Raw genomic sequence first — 23,641 nt, forward strand, 5'->3', positions numbered from 1 at the left:
TGTTCCGACCGGGTCGGTACATTTGGAATTTCTTCTGCAATTCATCTGTAAAAGTACATTTGTGCTTTGGCATTGTGAATCTGAGCTGCGGTCCGCTCTGTCCCCTTCCTCTGTTTGTGTGTCAGCGTAGTTGTAGAGCCGCCCACAAAGCTTCACACTCAGGGATTACGTCACACACGCAACAGAGTACCGTAGTATTCTGTGCAATGCGCCAGTCAATTTAAGTACATGCAAACGGTCCGCGAAACCCGGACATTTTCATGAATTTATAAACCCCCCCCGGACGACCCGGACAGGGCGTGAAAAGAGGACATGTCCGGGCAAAAGAGGACGTTTGGTCACCCTAGAATATACTGTATTCAACTTCATTAAAACGCTATTAACGTGCCTAAACTCAGTAATTCACTAAAATAATATTTATAATTTAATGGAGCCTCGTCGGCAGATCAGGACCCCAACGCGCAGCGGAGGGATCTTGGTCTGCATGACGGGTGTTTTTCCCCATAAGGAACAAGTCGCTGCAAATTATCCCGCTTATTACATGGCCACATTCTCAACAAAATAACGACATGACTCCCAATATTAATTGAAATGCTTTTATGGATTTAGAAAATGTTTTTATTGATTTAAAAAATAGTTGTATGTATTGATTTAAATTGACATGCAACCGATAAGAAAAATAGTCCGTTGTTACCGTTTTTTAAACAGTGTGAATGAAACGGCAGCTCTCTCCCCCCTCCCCCCCTGATCTTTCTTCTCCAGCAGCTAAATTAAATGTAGGTTACTCTGAGTGACCATAGACTGTATGTGACAAGCTTACAGTTAGTGACGTAACAACACCATAAAAGCTGGTGGGTTGAAAGCAATACGGGAGGTAAAAATAACTAGAATAATTGTGATTTATTTATTGTGGCTTTTATGTTTTTAGGTATAAGATGTTATGTAATTCAGGCTTATAGTTCATCCTTCTCTAAAAACCTTCAACAATGACAATATTCATCGTAATTTAATAAATCCTTCCAACACACATTGTAAAAAATAGCCTACTGTAAGTTAAAAAATCATTCCAATATGTACATCTTCTGATGTAACAACAATAACATTATAAATAGTAACATAGCTGAACATGGTATTGCACATTTAGCTTTGAGTGTTACTGACCTGAGATGTTTTTATTACATGAATTAAGATGACTGAGGCTTTGGGATGCAAACTCACCTGTATGAAAAAGGTGACAAGGATCCGAGCCCCCGGCTCCCCCACCCCACGGAATATCGGCTTTAAAATGAGGAATAACAGAGGATTTCAGCAGTCAGAACAACTAAAGCAGCAGTGTTAATAATAACAGAAACGCCAAAGAGTCACATCTAATAGAAATATATAAAAGCATTTATTTTAATTGTGGAGCAGTCAGTTTATAATTTTGGCAGCACTGTTGAGCATCTTGAAAATGTATTTTCATGCCTCTGTGCAAGGCTTAGTCTTTTTATCTTTATAGCCACATGGTGTAAAGTAACTAAGTTCATAAACTCAACAAGTACTATACTTGGGCACAATTTTGAGATACTTGTACTGTATTTAAGTATTTCAATGTTTTGCTACTTTGTTCTTCTACCCCACTACAGTTCAGAGGTACAAGGTGTACTTCTACTCCACTCCATGTATTTAATACCTTTAGTTATTTTACAGATGTGGATGAATGATGTGAAATATAATCAAGTGTTAAATCAGACTTTAGTTCCACCTGGAGTAAATCCACAAGCTACCCTGCAGTATACAAAGTCATTCAAACTAGCTGCACCTTTACCAGCTTTGAGACAACTTTCATGATCAATCATTATAAAACATATCATATTATTCTGAAATGGACCAATCTGCACAATGACTACTTTTACTGTCGCTACTTTCACTATATTTTGATGAGAATACTTTTCTACTTTCACTTGAGGAACATTTTGAATGCAGGACTTTTACTGTAACAGAGTCTTCCTACACTCTGGTACTTCTACTTTTCACCACAAGTACAAGACCTGAGTGCTTCTACTTTTAATCAAGAACAAGATCTGAGTAGCCTACTTCTACTTTTACTCTCCAAGATCTGTGTGCTTCTACTTTTACTCAAGTACAAGACCTGAGTGCTTCTACTTTTGCTCAAGTACAAGATCTGAGTACTTCTACTTTTACTCAAGTACAATATATATACTTATACCACCTCTGTTTATAGCCTATGAAAAAAACTATTAGAAATAGAAGGCTAAAGCTAACGTTAGCAGATAGTGACAATATATGCTAGCTAGCTAGCTCAACGATTCCTTTAATAATATTGCCAAAGAAAAACCTTTCAGTTCACATCACGCTCTGCCGCTCCAACAGGGAGCTCTGCTCTGAACACCTGAACGGCCCGTTCTAACAGCTGTTCACCAGCGGTCCAGTCTGTGCCACAGTGACTCCGGACTCGCAGTTAATATTAACGAACGCACCCGTAGGTAATGTCGCTGCTGAAGCTAGACCATCATCTCGGAGCAGCAGAGCCTTATTATACATCCATGAGCAGAGCCGACAGGCAGGAAGACTCGAGCACACAGCTCGCACTTCATTATAATATATAAAAAAGAACACCATGCGTGTCATGATGGCACATAACAGCTCACGGCCGCAGATTACTCCGGGTCCCAGACCCCCCCATTCCCCCAAAATATTTTTATTGCAGATCTACACAGTAGCGTGGCGTTGGGAAAAAATTAGGGGAAGCCAATAATACGTCCTTTCTTTTGGGGTGGAGGGGTGTGGTGGTCATTGTAATAACGTAACCAGATGAGTGATTACAGCGCCCGGTATCATCAGGTCCGCACGCACTCTCCAGCCGAAACTAATAAGCATTCATTCACAAACTAAATCAGGAGACATTTAACGTTTTACGTCCGGTGTTCCGGATTAACTTGTTTCCCGATCAACTTGTTTCCCGATCAACTCGTTTCATTGGGGTGCGTGGCTTTCGACTGAAATACACATTTCGATCGCTTTCTTCTGTCGTTTACATACATCTTTTGGTATATTTGGCTTCTTAGGAACACGTTGATGCACATCCAGTACCAGTGTGTGAGGTTGTGATTACGATGGCGATATCCGGACGCGAACAGCAAAGACTACAAGACAAACGAGTTGCTCGAATAAATCATTTAAACCAGCTATTGTTGCCAGACTTATTACGGAATATCGTTGTTAATGTCCAAGTCCATCTGTGTATACCTTCAGACAGCCTCCAAGTGAAGCACACGGTGTTTACTCACAGTTTGAAAGCAGCATGGAGAAGTCTTCATCTGTGTTAAACTGTGATCCTCCCAGGGAACTGGGACCCGCCCACGTTAAAATGTGACCCGCCCAGGTTAAATTGTGTTACGATTTCTGTGGCTATCTACCAGCGATCATGTTTAATATGAAAGACTAACCACACATGTATCCCTTATAAAAACGGTATTGTGCAGCACTCATCCAGATAACATGTGACTGTTACCTGGTTTTGCAAAGATAGCAGCAGAAATGTCATTGGGGATATTTAGACTTTAAAATGCTGCTTGGTCATGAATGTTGGTGTCGGCAAACAATATTACGAATCCTCTATTCAAACATAATATTCAATGTGCATCGACATGAAAATAACAACAAAATTCATGCTGGACTCAAACCCGAGTCCCAACAGTAAAAATCAATCATGCCCTGCGCGTTACGAGTGCGCCACGAATCATCACATCTTAATGATGCACCACAGCTCATTTTGTTACATTAACATTGTCAACAAGTTCTAGAAAAATGCAACCCGACCATAATTTATAATGTGAGCGAATGTATGTACACTTTAAGCCATATAATATACATATTATAGTAGGTATTTGCTTAGAAATAGTGACTGAGGTCTGTATCAAACCTCATTAAGACCCACAGAGATCAGATATCCTAGTTTATCAGCCTGCGAGCCCACATTATGTTGTGATAAGTGTTAATTTTACATATAAATGTGTTCTAGTGCAAACATTAACTTCCGATATTCAAATAAGGCCATGTATTTCGTGATATTTGCCATGCAACAATATGGTGTACAATATAATATTTTGCCTCACAATATAGACATTTTGAAACGTTAACTTTCTAAATAGGCCCCCCATTTCCTTTTGCTATGTCTGCTAATGCAGTAGCTGATAGGATGTAAACCTGGACCAAAGGTGTTGCGCTAGAAACAGAATGCAATTTAAAAGAAGGTTTATATTCTAGCAATACTTGCTGTCTTTTCTGTCTTGCGACAGACTCACCAAAATAAAATACTTAACAGCATATGCATCACGTCCCCCGTGGTGTGCTAAGGGCCAATTTTACATATTGCAACTATAATAACAGTGGCCAAATTCATGTTCTAATATACAATGCAAGCTTTGATTCTGTATAGTAGATAGACTTACTCATTAGTGTGACAGAAGGAAAGACAACAACAATGATAGTAATGATTCAGTATCTATTTATTTAATCCTTTATTTGGCAGGGACAATGCTCAGTAATGAACACTTAAAACATTAAAATGCTTCAAGCATAACAGTGCCAGATTTAGCTTTGAGCTAATTTCCATCTGCAGTCCCTCACATAAAACATTTTAGAAAATTACATTTTACAAACATAGCAAAAACAAAATACATGATATGCAAAAAGTGCATGACGGTGACAGTGAGGAAGCATGTGGGATAGGGTCTGTCTTTATATATAGCTGCGTTTCATCAGCGTAGCAATGGAATGATATTCCATGCTTGCTGATGACACGGCCAAGGGGAAAAGTGTACAAGGTGAACCGAGTGGGCCCAAGGACCGACCCTTGAGGGACATCACAGGTGACAGGGTGTGTCTGGGACCTCGCACCTCCCAAGGAGACATATTCTGTTCTGCCATCACGATTTGCAGGAAGGGCAAAAGTAGTCATCCTCTGTGGGGGAGGCCAGTCCCACGCATCCTAAGTGATACCACATATTGCAGGTGGTGCACTCAATCTGACAGGGAAAAAGAGAAATACTTTAGAATACTGTCAAACATTTTGTCAGGTCCACATCAATCATCCTGATTAGGATGTCAAATTAAGCCGTTTTAACTTCCTTAGACATTGTCAGAAATAGGGTTACAATCTTAGCTGTGGTCCTTTCTGTTTGGAGTCTGTGTTGGTATGTTCCTTCAGCTGTTCCAGTGCCCACCGAAAGTGCAAAGACATGCAAGTTAGGTGACTTCAACTATACATTTGTAATAGTTGTGTGATAGTGAGTGTTCACCCAGTGATGTTGAGGTAACCTATCCAAGGGGCTTCCAGCAGAAGGACATGAATTTCTCTACATACCCACGTATCAATGTCCCCTTCAGCCAACGTGCTGAGCTCCCCACAAGCCCTACAGAGCTGGGATAGGTCATCTGCAAAAAAGAAGATAATGTAGTTTAATGCTAATATAGACACATTGAAGTATACCTGGTAGAGTTCTGTATACCTGAATTTGTCACCAGAGACATTGCCATGTGCCTCCGCAACATGGCCACACCCATCGCGTCGACTGGATATGCCACGGTTTCCCCAGACAATATCTGCTCCGCAAGCTAAAAAGTGTCTGATAAGTATCATTTTGAGGACTTTTGAATAATGACAAATAGCAACAGATATAATCAAATGTTTACCTTGCACACAAACACCCCGCATGACGATGAGTAATTTTGTTGTGGGTGAGCAACGGTTGCGCATTCCCAGCTCCCTATTCCCGGACACTTTTTGCAGACCAATGCTCTACACACAAAACACACATTTATTACAGTTTGCCAATTTCAACATATGCCCAATTAAAATCATTTAATTCAAGATCAGTTGAATCCTGTTAAAGGACAAAAATGCTTGAATGACCTTTTTGTTGCTCCCAAAAGATGATCCATGGTGTATGAATACATGTATTTGTCTAATGCACACATCAAAGCTGACATTTCATTCACCTTGTTACATCCTTGCATTTGTCGATCTGTGCGTCTGTGGCCCCAAATGGGTTCAAGTACAGGGACCGCCTTTCCTTTAGGTACATGATCTATGGAAATGCAAATACTAATTATAACCAACCCCTACATCAGATAGTGTCATGGTTCCGTCTAGATCTGTTTACGTTGAAGATTACTTACAATCAGTGTCCAGTGTCCGTGGCTGCAGACTGCTCCAACTGCCACATCGTGTTTGAAAAGGTCCAACTAAAACAAATTCTAATAATTACAACAACTAATGTATACACTAACATAACTATGTATTTGTGTGTATGGACATACAAACATACATATACCCAAAATACATAGGCATACTTATGTACAAACAAATAAATCATCCTATAGTCCTACTCACCCTTCTCAAAGAACCTTTGTGGGTTCCCTCCAAGAGCAACGTCATTAGATAGGAGTCTATCATTAGAGCGCCAGCTTTCCTTCCCACCATGGTTAAATATGAATTGACGATCTAAGAGTACAAAAATAACTTGTGATACAATCTAAATAAATATCAGTCCAATATTCTCTTGTTTTGTAATTTACCTCTCCCTCCAACCACTTCCCTGGGGCCAACTCCATGAGGTTCTCCGTGTACACTTTATATGGCCCAAACTTGCACCAGAGCGTGTGTTTTCTCCTTCCTGTCCATATTTGTCGGATTACTGTAAATATAGCAATGGCAGTTATTTGTGAAATGCATAATTTGGTATGTACTTTCTGTCTGTTTATTTACAAAGTTCAGGATCTTTTGGTGCCATTTGGGCCTCGCAGTCAGATGGAGATGGAGGTGCCACTTGTGGTGTTTGTGTGGTGGGTGTTTGTGTGGTGGGTGTTTGTGTGCTGTGGATGTGTGTCTGTGTCTTTGTGTGTTGTGGACCAGCCAGAGGAGAGGGATCGGACAACTTTTGTAGTTTGGCAGGCATCCTCTCCTCTGGCTGGAAATAATGTGTTAGATGGTCAATGTTGGTCTGCAACTTTGTGGTGCCCTTACCAACAATGGCCTTTTTCCCCTCTAGTTCCAGGATGCTGTAGGGTCCCAACCAGTCATCCTCCAGCTTTCCCCCTTTCCTTTGCTCCTGTCTGAAGTTCCTCCGCAACACCTGATCTCCTACTTGGAAGTTGTCCTCCTGGCCCCTGTCTATTTTTCTTTTGCGGACCATGTCCTGACTTGTTTTCATATTCTTTTTTACCTCTGTGAATACAGCCTCCTGTTTTTTCAGGCCTTCATGGATCTCCTCCCGTTCGACCAGCTTGCTGACTATGTCTTCTTTGACCTGCAACAAATGACAGTTAGAATTTTAGAAGGCAGATGATCCAAATGAAAACGTTTGAAAAGGATGACAACATTAGAACATCTTACCACGTACTCCTCTGGCACCTCTGAAGGATACCTAGCCTCCCTCCCAAACATCAAATAATATGGACTGTATTTTGTGGTCAGCTGTTTTTTGGTCCGAAGAGCAAACATGGTGGACTGGAGCACCTGGTCCCAGCGTTTGGGGTGACCAGCCACCATTTTGTTCAACGTCCTTAAAATGCAGAATTCAAGTATAGGTATGAGGAAGCAGGAGAGCATATGGGTTCTCATGTATGATAAAGCAACATATCATTACTGATTACCTGTTCACATAGGAACAGGAAATGTGTTTGTTATTCTATCTAGAGCGTGAATTCCATCAGGTATTGAATACCAATACCTCTGTCTAGTGCCGTTTAATTTCTCCACAAGGCCATTGGTCTGTCTGTGGTAGGCGGAGCACAGGCTTCTCTTTATGTCCAGCCTCTCACACAGGCCAGAGTTGACCTTGAAATTATCATTAGGACAGACAAGCAATAGGTTAGCACCAGTGCTTGAATTGGAATAAAAAAGGTGCCAGTACTCTAAATCAGCAACAAGTATTTGGCACAAAGTCATAGTATATCCTATAATGCTGGTGGGTTTGTGTCTTTACTGTATATTTTAGAAAGGCTCACTGTACTTAAACAAAATGACTCAGGGTGCATCTGAGATTAGAGGGGGTGCAGTGGTAAAGTGCTATTTTTATAAGTGGGGAGTGGACCTGACACCCTCTAGTCTAGGGGAGTCCGGGGGCATGCTCCCCCGGGAACATTTTTTTTTAAATATTGAAGTTAGATGCATCAATCTGGTGCACTTTGAGAGCAAAATGAAGAGATATATGGATACCTCTCAACATCCATAATGAAACAACTGTAAACAGATTTACTTTTTCTTTATGGATATAAAAGAAAGTAAAGCTTGACTCCTACTGGCTGGTTAAATGACTCCTCGTCCCTGAGGCCACTACCAGTTTTTTGTGCCATTTTGCTGGATTTATTTGTCAATAGCGTTGCTGCACAAAGTGATAGCCCTCTAGTTTAAATCTACTACCCAAAAAGAAACATATGGAGATGGGTTACTATTTAAAAAAAATTGCAAATCTAATTGGGAACAGTGGGGCCGGGCCTCAAATCCTATAGGGGGGTCCGGGGGCATGTTCCCCCGGTAAGATTTTTTTTTAAATGTTGGACTTAAATGCATCAATCTGGTGCATTTAGAGGGGGAAATAAAGAGACTACACCCATATGAAACAAAAATGTATACATTTAAATAATCATAAAATCATAAGTACATGGCCATAACAAATAACATACAATATCCAATATGAAAAAACATTGAAACTTGTTTATTTATTTGTTTTTGGTTCATTTATAGTTGTGAGTGTGTCTGGGCTCCTGAATCGGCCTCTCCTGTCTCCCTCCTCTCCCCCTGCTCCTCTTTGAGGCAACAGCAAAGACTAGTTTTAGCTTTCAACAAGTTTATCTTACCTTTTTTCACCTAGTTAACATTTTGTTTGTATTATTCATGCATATTTTACTAATCACTACCCCCTCAAATGGAAATATGTGTTTACATAAATGGTGATCGAACCGTTTGAGACCCACTGAGATAACTTAAACTAAGTTAACTATCTAAAGACTCAGAGAGTAATTTACCTCACCAGAGCTGTAGTTATCAGCCTCTCAGTCTGACAGCAAAGGACTCTCCCTCCACCTTGTTGTTGAAACAGCTCCTTATATCCGTTAGCGCAGCTAGCTAGCACCAGATGCTAACAACAATACACGTAACCGGTGCGCGCGCTTTCTCGCTCGCGCCACACATACACCAATACACACCCTCCCGAGCTTGAATGACACACAGAGACCAATCGAGGGCATTAGTATGATCTGTATGAAAGTGGCAAAGTCGGCAGGCCACGTCATGTAGACAGCCAGTCACCCTCTGTGAGGCAGAGTCAGACCCACATTTGCGCTGCGTTGCGTTTACAATATATACGTATATTGCCGGCGGCTGAGTACCGGCATTTTACTGAGTACCGGCACCTTGCCGGTACTCAGTAAGAAGTGCCGGTACCACATGGGTAAAAATCAGAAGTGCCGGTACTGCGTACCGGTGATTACCGGCCCAATTCAAGCACTGGTTAGCACAGCAACTACAGTTACATATTGGGGATTCATACTGCATCAACACTGTACCTTGTTGCAAAACTCTGAGCCCTGGTCTGTTAGCAGTCTTTGAGGTGCACCAAATTTGTAAAAGAAATCAATGATACAATTGGTCACCTCTTCTGCTGTTTTAGTCTTTAGTGGGTAGGCCTCTGCCCATTTGGTGAAATAGTCAACCATTACACATATGTACTGGTTGCCACCATCTGTTACTGTGAGTTTACCCACTAAGTCCATCCCAACCAGTTCCAAAGGCTCCGTAACCTGGGGGGGAAAAAATACATGAGCATTACAGTAAATCACTGTTGACGTGTTTCTACACTGACTATACCAGTATGCCATTGTTTATTTTACCTCTATCGGACTGTACTCCTGCTTCTCCTTGATGTTGGCTCTCTTGGCCTGGCACTGTGGACACTGAGCAATCTAAAACAGACAAACATTTCAAAGTTATGACTAATGTTTAGTGCAAATAAATGTGCTATATTATATTTTAAACTAGAATACAGAAAAAGAAAGAAAGAAGTGCTTCTCCCTTTGAAAAGGTGCCATCAAAACAAAACACATCACAACATAAGAAAACAAATACACGCAGCATATAAGGAATAAAGTGCAGTAATTATTTGCAGAGGTATACAATCGAAAATGTAATGAATAATAATAGTAGGTATGTATTTATAATAATAATAATAATAATAATAAATATAAATATATATACAGTCACATTTATTTCACATGCAGGAGGTATGACTTTCAGGTCTTAAGAGCAATGATGGCTTAACACCTGAAAGTCATACCTCTTAATCATCCTGCTGATAGGATGTTAGCACATACAGTATAAGCAATTTTGAAATACACTTGACATTACACTCCTCTGTGCTCTACTTTTGAACCTGAATGTGTATTCCACCTCATTATTTTGAAGATACCAACTCACCCACTTGCGTATGTCACTCTCCATGCCAGGCCAATAGTAGCGAGCAATAAGCGCACAGTGTGTCTTCTCCACTCCACAGTGTCCACCAATGTTGCTGGAGTGAAACTCCTTGAACAGTTGGTCTGCTTCTTCGGCAGTAGAGACAACTTTGGCAAGGTGCTCAGTCTTGTTTTGTCTGCGCTTGCAGATGTAGTACAGCTCTCCATCTGGTGTTTATATGTCATAATATTAGATGTATTAGTTTTACCATAGCATATTATCATTGTGTTCTAGACTCCATATGGCATGCATCCTTACCCTTTATCCTGAAGGTGTCAGCTCTCCTCTTAATGACATATTTGTCCCTCTTTGTTGACCCTTCAGGATACTGGTGGTGGACTTTTAGATCCAGAATTTCTCTCACAATTCTGGAATCCATGTTCAACTCTCTGTCCCTCCTTACTCCACCTACTTCCACCTGTCTCGCCTAAACTCCTACTACTTCCTACCTACTTACCCTCACCTATTCACACACAAACAAATTAATACAACAAAGACAAACAAACAAAGTGGCAAATACACGCAAACCTACAATACCAGCCTCTCTCAAATACACACACTCGCACCTCAATTACTCACCCACTATCACTCACCAGGACAATCACTCTATCACAGGCAACGCTCAATCACTCACTATCACTCACTATCTCTCTCTTTCTCTCTATATCGCTGTATCTCGCTATCTATCTATCTATCTATCTATCTGTCTCTATCCCTCTATCTCTCTATATCTGTATCTCTGTATCTCGCTATCTATCTATCTATCTATCTATCTATCTATCTATCTGTCTCTATCTCTCTATCTCGCTATCTATCAATCTATCTATCTGTCTCTATCTCTCTATATCTCTATATATCTATATCTGTATCTCTGTATCTCTCTGTATCTCTCTGTCTCTCGCTATCTCCTCACTAACCTCATAACATGGCGAAATGTTAATCCAATTTATATAGACTGGACCCATGTGCAAATTAATTAATTAATTAAGTCTGTACACCTGTTGTTCAATTGTATGTTTCACTAACAGACCGTATGAAAGTATAAACGGGTTTAAAATCGACTCGACATCATATTAATAATAATATATGATACAAATGTAAGACTGACAACAATAATAGTTTGTAAAGGATTTATTGACGTGAATGATTTGAACAGTGAACACTTAAATCAGAAATCGTAACAGTTTAACATGGGCGGGTCACAGTTTAACATGGGCGTGTCACAGTTTAATCTAGGCGGGTCACATTTGAACCTGGGCGGGTCCCAGTTCCCTGGGAGGATCGGTTTAACACAGATGAAGACTTCTCCATTCAACACGTCCTAACAGATCACCAGAGAACAATAAATCAAGTCGCTGTGTTGATGCCTGTTACATCACATTACATTACATTGCATTTAGCTGACGCTTTTATCCAAAGCGATTTACAATAAGTATTCACTGTTCAAAACATTCACATCAATAAATCCTTTACTAACTATTATTGTTGTCAGTCTTACATTTGTATCATATATTATTATCAATATGATGTTGGGTTGCATTTTTCTAGAGCTTGTTGACAATGTTAATGTAACAAAATGAGCTGTGGTGAATCATTAAGATGTGATGATTCGTGGCGCACTCGTAACGCGCAGGGCATGATTGATTTTTACTGTTCGGACTCGGGTTTGAGTCCAGCATGAACTTTTTTGTTATTTTCATATCGATGCACATTGAATATTGTGTTTGAATAGAGGATTCGTAATATTGTTTGCCGACACCAACATTCATGACCAAGCAGCATTTTAAAGTCTAAATATCCCCAATGACATTTCTGCTGCTATCTTTGCAAAACCAGGTAACAGTCACATGTTATCTGGATGAGTGCTGCACAATACCGTTTTTATAAGGGATACATGTGTGGTTAGTCTTTCATATTAAACATGATCGCTGGTAGATAGCCACAGAAATCGTAACACAATTTAACCTGGGCAGGTCACATTTTAACGTGGGCGGGTCCCAGTTCCCTGGGAGGATCACAGTTTAACACAGATGAAGACTTCTCCATGCTGCTTTCAAACTGTGAGTAAACACCGTGTGTTTCACTTGGAGGCTGTCTGAAGGTATACACAGATGGACTTGGACATGAACTACGATATTCCGTAATAAGTCTGGCAACAATAGCTGGTTTAAATGATTTATTCGAGCAACTCGTTTGTCTTGTTGTAGTCTTTGCTGTTCGCGTCCGGATATCGCCATTGTAATCACAACCTCACACACTGGTACTGGATGTGCATCAACGTGTTCCTAAGAAGCCAAATATACCAAAAGATGTATGTAAACGACAGAAGAAAGCGATCGAAATGTGTATTTCAGTCGAAAGCCACGCACCCCAATGAAACGAGTTGATCGGGAAACAAGTTGATCGGGAAACAAGTTAATCCGGAACACCGGTTCGCTCCTTTGTTCCTCGCTGTACGCAGCTCCAGTTTGGGCATTGGCCTGTCATCAGATTGTATTTGTTGTTGCTGCTGCAGCGGAAGTTTAGTAAAATTATTTTTGATTAAATACTCCAAATCTCCGCCCTCCATAATTGCACTTGCTTCAGTTGCTTGCTACTTTCTAACGGCGGTGTGAGTGGTGCAGTGACGCTATCTATCTTCTATCGGTTAGATTTATGATTCGAAAATTATAAAAGTAGGGTAGACATGTGGATATTATCCGACTGAACAAAACGTGCATTTACCTAACAGGTTCGTTTTCCACTGACCTTTTTTCGAGCTATTTTCCAAAATCCTATGGAGAAATCCCATTGCTATTTTGTCAAGGGAAACCGAGCGCAGCTTACTTCCGCTTTTTGGGACGCGTCACTGCAACACTAAGTTGATGCGATTTGATTGGATTGTGAGGCAAGGGAAGCCTTCCTTGGCATGGCCCTGACCAATCACAGGTTGGCAGGGGCATGACGTGAGCCTCATCTGATTGGTCAATCCCTCCATTTCTTTTCACCAAGGGAAGCAAATTTCGGCTGGCCTCCTCTCGCAACAGAGAGTGCAATCTACTGTTTCACCATAACATCTATAGGGGCGCTGTTTCAGTCTTTGTAAAATACTCAATGAGAATGGGGGAGAGACGGGCCGGCAGCAACACAGAACAAAGAATTTACGAAACTAAACTAAGTGTTTTTAGTTATTTATTAAAATTATAACTACAATCCGAAAAAACAGGGGAAGCCTGGCTTCCCTTGGCCTCCAGGAGAAAACGCCACTGTATCTACATGAAATGACATGAAATCCCTGACAAATATGAATATACTGTATTAAACTTCATTAAAACGTTATTAACGTGCCTAAACTCAGTAATTCACAAAAAATATTTATATTTTAATGGAGCCTCGTCGGCAGATCAGGATCCCAAAGCGTAGCGGGATCCTGATAAAAATAGTCCGTTGTTATCGTTTTTTAAACAGTCTGAATGAAACGGCAGCTCTCAGCTTTGTATTTACACAACTAATGGCCCATCAACCACAGCTCTCTCCCCCCCTCCCCCCTGATCTTTCTTCTCCAGCAGCTGAATTAACTGTAGTTTACTCTGAGTGACAAGCTTACAGTAGACACAACACTGTCATTGCAAGTGACCCTCAGTTGGTTGACTTTTATGTTCAACTGCTAAATTCGTTAATGATAAAAAAAAGGGCTTCTACTGTACCTAAGTACCTTAACACTAGAACCGCCAAAGGTTTTTGTATAGGCCTACCTAAACCCGTCAAATCCCGCTATTAGAATGCAATTTGTAACAACATAGGGTGCTACATAACACACCTTCAGGTAAAGTCACGGACTGGGAGACTTTAATATTTGATTGAAAAAAAGTTACATTGCACACACACAACACACATCACACAAATTGACCCGATTGGCGGTTCTAGTGTTAAATAAACTCACTAATTAATGAAACCAGTTCAATATGCATGACTCTTATTCTTATCATTCTTTATGAGTGCAGAAATAGTCTTAAAATCAGATCTGTTTTTTAAATGATATCTGACGGCAGGCAGTTAGCTCTGATCACCTATGATAAATGCGCCGCACCTAATCGCTGGCCATTCAGCCCAGTGGCGGCGCCAGAGATTTTCTCTAGGGGGTGCTGTGGGGTAGCTTGACGTTTCATAGAGGGTGCTCAAACATTAAGGGTTTCCCATTAATGCACCAGCGCTACAGTTGAATTTTCTACTGCAACACTCCCCACACGCACACACAGTGTCCCCGCGACTGTTACACTGAAGGCTCGGTAATCAGCTCACGGCATATAGGTGTAAGCAGGGGTAAAGTGCTATTTTTACAAGTGGGGAGTGGACCTCACCTCCTCTAGTGGGGTCCGGGAAGATTGTTTTTTAAATATTGAAGTTAAAGGCATCAATCTGGTGCACTTTGAGAGCAAAATGAAGAGATCTATGGATGCATCTCTCAACATACATATGAAACAGAACTGTAAACAGATTTTCTATTTCTTTATAGATATTTTACAAATCACTCCCCTTTTAAAACAAACCGTTTGAGACCCACTGAGATAACTAGACTAAAGTTAACTATCTAAACACTGAGAGTCCTTTACTTCACCTGAGCTGAGGTTATCTGAGACTATTATATCTGTTAGCTTGGCTAGCTAGCACCAGATGCTAACCACAACGATCTCCGGTAGATACCCACCGGTGCGCGAGCTCTCTCTCGACTCTCGCTCGCTTGCGCATGCACACAAAATGGCTCGTGCCACACACACGCAGAGCAGAGCTTGAATGAAACACAGAGACCCAGAAGTAAGCTACTTGTAATCACGAGGCCTATTATGTGCAGAATACCTCTCGCTTTCAGTTGGTTTTGATTGAGTGTCCACACATGGACGTTTAAGGACTAAAAAACGATCCATTTGTCACTTTGCTGTTAGCAAATAATTTTGGGCTCCAGCTAACAGGAAGTCACTCAAGTGTCACAAAGTAATTTAGCCTATGGGTAGGTCAAAGATCTAATGGGTGCTGGCCATTGGCCTAATCATATCACCTGTGTTGGCTTTATATTTTTGGTCAAACATTTGTTTGTTTAACATTTGCATTGATGTAATAAATAATTTTCCTGATTTAATTTAATAAAAATAATAATAATAATTTTCGGGGAAAAAAAACAAACATATTTCTTGGGGGTGCTTAGGGGGTGCTTTGGCAATCCTGGGAGGTGCTTCAACACCCCCCAGGATTGCCCCTGGCGCCGCCCCTGATTCAGCCACAGAGCTCCCTCTATACAAATCAAACTGTAGACGGTGTGAAAGCACCTATTGTTTTAAATAATGGTCGGAATGTGACCTGTGAGCCTTCTGAATTACCGTGGGACAGCACATTCTAAACTAAAATGTTCAATCAATAAAGACATCTAATCTTATCTTAATAATATCTTCATATTAATAATAATAATAATAAATCATACAGTATGTGTCCGAAAGGGAGCAGGAGGAAGCAAACACAAAAATATACAACAAATATACTGCATATTAAAGCAAACGATTGTAAAGGTAAAAGTATGAGCATAACAAATAAAGAAGTGTAATGTAAACATTTACATTATGATTATGATTATTTAATATATAAAGACTATATGTTATTGAATTACATGATTAGATATACTTTAGTATAGTATCTAAAATATTGATGTGTTCAAATGCTCTTCAAAACACAACTGAAAGTCCATGAAACTTGTCTTTCTGTATTTGTGAATGAAGCGCCATCTCCTGGTTAAAACCTGAAATTGAAAATCTGGCAACGCCCTCTTGGAAAATAGTGGGAGGGCTTAACATTCCTCTATACTGGTCTTAGGCAGGTCGTAGGCAGGAAGCTTTAAGCTGGAGTCTGAAATGAAGTGCTACATCTGTAAGTGGCGCTGTAGTCTGCCACAAAAGCAGAATCAACACTTGCAAAAACAGGGCAGGAAAAGAGGAAATAGAGCGAAATGAGGCATGGCTAAAATGCATGATCTGTTTGGTATTTTGAAAAAAAAACTTCACAGACATTTTTTATATAGGTATGGCCCTACAATATATGTTTCAAATATAGCATGATAGGTACACTTTAACTTCACACTCCCATGGACACTGACGCCTCCCTCACAGACAAGGCAGAATTTCGGAAAATGTGCTTATTTAAAAGGCATTTTGCCTTTATTTATGCTATACAACATTTCTAGGGGTAGTAAGTGGTGCTGAATCCAAATCTGCTGTATATAAAGCTCAAACATTTCCCAAAATGCCTACAAATTGAGAAATCCAACATGGCCACCACCGCCAGGCTGAAATCTTGCTTTTTGACTAAACGAGGTACAAACTTGAATTAAATGTGTTTTTATATGTTTTCACACATGGGGAATTTAACATAATGTACTGATTTTAGATCAAATCAAAAATCAAAGACTCAACCAGGGCTTGCTTAGAAAGTGTATTAATAAACATTTTATTTGGCCACCAAACCATAACGTAAACATGATACGATTAGGCCTACAGTGGAGCAACAGTACCGTCAACAAAGCCCTATATATGCTTCTATTTGCTCCAATATAGTTAGAACATATGGGTGGCATTTGAATGTTCAAGTCAACAACAATACAAATCATACTGAAATGGTAAAAACCTCACTCAAGTATCTCATAAAACACCACCATATATCAATGATTAAAAAAATAATAATGTAAAAATATATTAAAACAACAAATAAACCCAAATGATAGCTTTCAGGACATCCAGTGTTAAGACATTGAAGAAGGAGTGCGCCTGTTCACACTGCATCAAACCCTACGGGAAATTGCGCGTCATCTTCAGTGTTCCAGCAGGTGTTGTCATTCCTGCAGTTGCATGCCTCTATACATTCCATGTGACTCTTTCTGAATAGAATAGAATCAAATAGACATATTATGACCAGTACACGTACAGGTACATTGGAATACACGTTACAGTTATCCTTGCACCTATTGCGTTACTTTGTTACTTTTTTTCTCAGCTATAGGTTCACAATTATCCGGTTATGGTTTCAACAATCTGTTAACAACAAACAGTCAGCAATATGCAGCCTGGCAGGCTGATATTCTCAACCAGTCTCAATCATATTTTTATTATCTTGTACACATTGATCACCATCAGCTAATCCTCTCTATACACATACCTGCAGATGCAGCGTTGGCTGAGGCATCTTTTGGCATAGGTGGCAAAGACAGTAGCCGTGGCACTAACTGACCTTCCTTGTGCATCCATCCCATTTCATCCACTGGAGGAAGATCAGGATGTGGCCTGTGAACTTGGTTCCAGATTGTCAATTGATAGTGTGAAAGCATGATATGAAACTTCACTGCATCTGAGGTTGATGGCAGACTCTCTTGTGGACGACCTTTGCAAAACAACTTTACTCTTGCTTTGTTGCATATAGAAAAACCTCTGGCACACCATACATCTTACAGATGTATGTCTTTGTTGAAGTCACAATACCTTCTGTGAGAAGGCCCTTCCCAAGTCCAGTAAGATCGGTGTGATGTTGCTCTAACACCTGCCAGGCTGTTTTCTTTCTGTGACCCCTGAACTGAGACACACTATCACAGCCAGTGATGGCATGGAAGGCAAGGAGTGTGTCCACTTGATCATAAGATAGTAACTTGCAAATGTCATGCACCGGGAACTACTTTTTCAGATCTGCAATGCCACATGGACCATGTTTAGGAACATATTTCTGCATGTTTTGAATGTAGGAATGACTCATTCAATGACTATGAATATTGGCACTGTCGTCTTTCACCATTGCTGATACTGGAATATGCCAAGAACTTGGTCTTGCAAGTCATGTGATATCTTCTATGGATGAAACCAAGACAGTGCGAGGTCCATTTCGAGGCTGATCATGCAGTACAACAACGTCGTATACAGGACTGTCTCAGAAAATTAGAATATTGTGATAAAGTTCTTTATTTTCTGTAATGCAATTAAAAAAACAAAAATGTCATACATTCTGGATTCATTACAAATCAACTGAAATATTGCAAGCCTTTTATTATTTTAATATTGCTGATTATGGCATACAGCTTAAGAAAACTCAAATATCCTATCTCTAAATATTAGAATATCATGAAAAAGTATACTAGTAGGGTGTTCAACGAATCACTTGAATCGTCTAATTAACTCGAAACACCTGCAAGGGTTTCCTGAGCCTTGAAAAACACTCAGCTTGGTTCAGTAAACTAAATCACAAGTATGGGGAAGACTGCTGATCTGACTGCTGTCCAGAGGACCGTCATTGACACCCTCCATCAGGAGGGTAAGACACAAAAAGAAATTTCTCAAAGAGCAAGCTGTTCACAGAGTGCAGTTTCAAAGCACATCCACAAAAAGTCTGTTGGAAGGGGGAAATGTGGCAGGAAACGCTGCACAACCAAGAGAGATGACCGCAGCCTTAACAGCATTGTGAAGAAGAGTCGCTTCCAGAATTTGGGGGAGCTTCAAAGACAGTGGACTGAAGCTGGAGTCCAGGTATCAAAAGTCACTGTTCACAGACGTGTCCGGGAAATGGGCTACAATAGCCGTATTCCCATGGTCAAGCCACTTCTGAACTCAAGACAACGGAAGAGGCGTCTGACTTGGGCTAAGGAAAAGAAGCACTGGACAGTTGCACAGTGGTCCAAAGTCCTCTTTTCAGACGAAAGCAAGTTTTGTATTTCATTTGGAAGTCAAGGCGCCAGAGTCTGGAGAAAGGCTGGAGAGGAGCAAAATCCAAGTTGCTTGAAATTCAGTGTGAAGTTCCCACAGTCAGCGATGGTTTGGGGAGCCATGTCAGCTGCTGGTGTTGGTCCACTGTGTTTCATCAAGCCCAGAGTAAATGCAGCTGTGTACCAAGAGATTTTAGAGCACTACATGCTTCCGTCTGCTGAAAAGCTCTATGGAGATGAGGAATTCATTTTCCAGCATGATCTGGCACCTGCCCACAGTGCCAAAACCACCAGTAACTGGTGTACTGACCATGGCATTACTGTCCTCGATTGGCCTGCAAATTCCCCTGACCTGAACCCCATAGAGAATATGTGGGGTATTGTGAAGAAGAAGCTGAAAGACACCAGACCCAACAATGCTAATGAGCTAAAGGCCGCTATTGAAGCATCCTGGGCATCCATAACACCTCAGCAATGCCACAGGCTGATTGCCTCCATGCCACGCCGCATTGATGCAGTAATCCGTGCAAAAGGATTCCCAACCAAGTACTGAGTGCATTAATGGACATTTTAAAATGTTTGATTGTGTTTTGCTGTTATAAATCTTTTTTTTTTACTTGGTCTGAGGAACTATTCTAATTTTTTGAGATAGGATTTTTGAGTTTTCTTAAGCTGTATGCCATAATCAGCAATATTAAAATAATAAAAGGCTTGCAATATTTCAGTTGATTTGTAATGAATCCAGAATGTATGACATTTTTGTTTTTTTAAATTGCATTACAGAAAATAAAGAACTTTATCACAATATTCTAATTTTCTGAGACAGTCCTGTATGCCCTCAAGACGATCAGCTATTTGTTCCTTGAAGGTGTTCCTTCGGCTTAGAAATCTAGATGGTATATCTAGTTGAGCCTCATTAGCTAGTGTACAGTACTGGTATGTACAAGATCCAGAATATCCGCTTGCTTTGCTGATTGTTCAAGTTCTTGGCAGATCCACTCTAACGGCATGTCTGTGCTCCGAAGTGACATCTCTTCCATACGTTTGGTCCTAGGTTCGAACTTGGTCTTGCAAGTCATGTGATATCCTCCATCTGCAGCTATTAGATCATTTAAACAGGCTAGTCGCACTCTTAAGAAGGAGTCATACTTTGCTGCTTGTAGTATTTTGCTGCTGAATTTCATTAATTGGATGATATGTAGTTTTTCTTTCCGATCTTGTTGGCAAACGATACACTGCTTCCAATCTATTGGAGGTATTTTGCTCCATAGACTAACATTTTGCGGAGTTGTTGTGGATGCAGGCAAACTTTGTTTGGTATTTTATTTGGATTCTGCCTTAAATTTCCTTTCAATTTCACCTTTATTCATGTATTTTGCTCGGCAGTCCTTATGCCATAAGAATTGTTGAGGCGAGTCTCCTTGAAGTATCTCAGTAAGTCCATTGGTTGCATCTCGGAAATTGTCATGATGTAATTTCAACCTGAGTTGTCTTATAGTGTCAGTTGATTAGAGGCCATCCTGACTAACTGTCATGAGCTTTTGCTTAGTTGTCCTGGCATATGATGCATAACTGGGGCTCCATCAAGCTTTCTTGGGTATGGTCTATTGCTTCAGCCATGGTTTCTGTCCCCAATTGACTAATTCAGACCTACAAGAAAGTGCCATAATTAGTGGCATTGTGAAATAAAAGTGCCATTATGTTAAGTCACATTATAAAATAAATGTGTTTTTCGGGAAAGTAGCATTATGAAATAAATGTGCAATTCGGGAAAGTAGCATTATGAAATAATATTTCATAATAATTGCAGAGTGTTTATTTAATTGAATCCTGCACCTTTGGTATTCCATTAACTCTAAGACATCGATATGTATTCATTTAGCTAGCTCATTGAGCCAGAAACTAGCCGGCTAACGTTAGCTAATTAGGTTTCTTTTAGTGATAAAAAACGTTAAAATATATAGAATGCAATAATTTGAAGTACATAAAACATGTCACATCATCACAATATACACTGGGCATGACTTTACCTGTTAGCTGCTTCATGTTTCCGATCAGCCGTTTCTGAGAAGTGTGATAATGGCTAATGTTACGCTTCTTTCATAGTCCAAATATGTTAAAATATATAAGCTGCAATTATTTACACATCACGCTTTACAATTATTTAAACAAATATTTAAACATGTCACATTATCACATTAAACACATTAATTTACCTCTTATTTGTCATGTTGCAGATCAGTCATTCTGAAGTTTGAAAATGCGAAAGGCGAAGAGCGTGCTTGTGCGGGGGTTGGAGGGTTTTGTGGGTGGGGGGGGGGCAATAGTGGGGAAGGCAAAGGTTCGATCACAGCATATTTGAAACATTTAACCTCAAAAAAATATACAAAGTAAGTAAAAGTAGCCTGATAATAATAATAATAGCTGAGTAATTATTCATAGTTAAAAACTACTATTTTTGCAATATATATGAGATCTAAGCAGTTTATTCACATGACATGTCAAATCTGAATATGGCATCAGATTGCCCATGTAGGAGAACTGACAAAAGCACATTTAATTCAAGTTCGTACTTTGTTTAGTCAAAAATATATATACTTAAAATTGATTTCAGGCTGCCGGTATATTTTGTTGGATTTCTCAATTTTGAGGCATTTTGACATTTTTGAGCCATACAGCAGATTGGATTCAGATTTTATGAAAATTGACCCTGTTTATCAGTGACACCTGTAGCCCCACAGAGAGCTCAAACTGCAGCCACTGTGCTGGGAAATAACACTATGCTGAGAAAGTAGAGAAACAACAACTTACGATTTGACACACAAAAGGTAAGTTGATCTGATTGATGCCCCCGGCAAAAACTCCAAATGTCAGCCCCGTGTGAAAGAGGAAGTTGAGGAGTGTGTGCCATCCATTCCTGCTGATGCGGATCACGCTGCAAACACAGAGCTCACAGTTAAAAGGATGGACTGCATGGGATGCAGTAATAAAACCAGTAATGTTGTTAACAAGAAAGCATAATTTAGCTGTGATTAAAATATAACCAATAAAATACAGCTAAAAAAGAGCAAACTTATTACTAATATTCTGAATCACAAAAACAAAACGTATGTGAATGTACGGATGGGTTTGGGTTGGAGCAAGCACCCATGAAGTGCGCCGGACTCTGAGGAAATTATTTGATGTGGCCAAACGGCAATACTACACTTCCGTATCAGTCGCTGGGCCCAGAAAGACTTTTCTCTATTGACTAACATTGGGAAAGAGACGTATATAAATCGTTGGATATATATTTTTTAACCAAATAAACTACCCATTATGAACATTTGTATAGCCCTTATTAAAAACATTTGGTCCTCAAGTTGTAAAATGTGATAACAACGTTATTCCGAGAGTTATTTTCCTCTGCATTATGAACGCGGATCTAACCCACGGGACCGCGCCGCCCGGCACGTTCATGTGACGTGTTCAGTACTACAGGAGTTTTACCTTTATCCATGGATGCACAATAAGAACGGATTATATGATTATATGAATACTTTCGTGACGTTTCGCTCTCTCAAAAGTTGGGCCATTTTGTCTTCATGCGCCAATGAGCAACTCTCATGGGAATGAACGAGGCCCCGCCTCCCACGCTGTATCCAGTTCTTATTAGACATCCTTGGGTTAGAGTTATATGAAGGGCTAATGTCAGACATTTAAATAAAAATGTCATATAAAATCAAACTTATTTAGGGAACAAAATATCAAAATAAAAATCTAGAAAAACCTTAACACTAAGAACATTTAAAATGTTCATCTGTAAACAGCCTATTATCAACCTGAACTTAAATAGGAAGGATATGCTCTTCTCAGATCAACCCAAATGCATCGCCTCAATGCACTGAAGATTAATGGCTTGCTGTCATTGTTCTTCCTGTCCCGACCCTGCGAGACCCCTCCCTTATTTGACTTCACTGTAGGAGATGGAGATCACAATCCACTGTCCTGGTTCCATGCTTCTGTGCTTCATATGCACAGTCCAGCTGAAACTAATTTGACATTTGAGCAGTCTTAGACACTGAGAGTGCAACACTGTGTCAAACTATTCATTGGGCTGTGTTGCTTCTTCTGTGCTGCTGAAATTATTCAATGTAATCCAGACACGGCCCGTCATGCTTCATGTCTGGTCTCCTGCTACATCTCCTTACTTTCTTCTCAGGGTCCTGTGTTTTTACTCAGGAATCTTTGTTTTGAACCACCGGCCACCCTGGGACCTTTGTGTTTATTTTCTCCTATGAATGATGAGTCAGCCTGTATTTCTGCAGTGTGTTGAAGAGGAGGTCATGTGACTCAGATCTGTTGGGCAACGTTTAAATTGCTCAATATACCGCTATTATATATATTATTCATATACGTTGATCTATTCCTTAAACAGA

At 40.1% G+C, this 23,641-nt stretch overlaps 1 protein-coding gene and 1 long non-coding RNA gene across 6 annotated transcripts in view; both read right to left on the reverse strand.

Moving 5' to 3' along the window:
- The window catches only part of adgra1a (adhesion G protein-coupled receptor A1a), a 99,319-nt gene that overhangs the window by 20,622 nt on the left and 55,056 nt on the right, over positions 1 to 23,641 (reverse strand). For 2 of the 5 annotated variants that reach the window (XR_013803806.1, XM_079657692.1), the window contains exons 1-2: positions 3,291 to 3,332; positions 1,219 to 1,278 (exon numbers count right to left, since the gene is read on the reverse strand). Coding sequence is in view for 3 of the 5 variants with exons in the window: in XM_079657692.1 (XP_079513818.1) it covers positions 1,219 to 1,278; positions 3,291 to 3,320 (90 nt within the window). In the remaining 2 variants the exon portion in view is untranslated. Of the gene's footprint in view, positions 1 to 1,161; positions 1,598 to 3,290; positions 3,574 to 23,641 lie in introns of those variants that run through there. The other 3 variants (XM_079657693.1, XM_079657694.1, XM_079657695.1) reach the window with 3 other exon arrangements.
- LOC307023986 lies at positions 20,087 to 22,017 on the reverse strand. Its single transcript, XR_013803811.1, has 3 exons — positions 21,440 to 22,017; positions 21,254 to 21,287; positions 20,087 to 20,873 (listed from the first exon to the last, which is right to left on the reverse strand). It is a non-coding gene; the product is annotated as an uncharacterized lncRNA (long non-coding RNA).

This window comes from Notothenia rossii (assembly GCF_949606895.1).
Source record: "Notothenia rossii genome assembly, chromosome: 11".
Classification (NCBI taxonomy): Eukaryota; Metazoa; Chordata; class Actinopteri; order Perciformes; family Nototheniidae; genus Notothenia; species Notothenia rossii.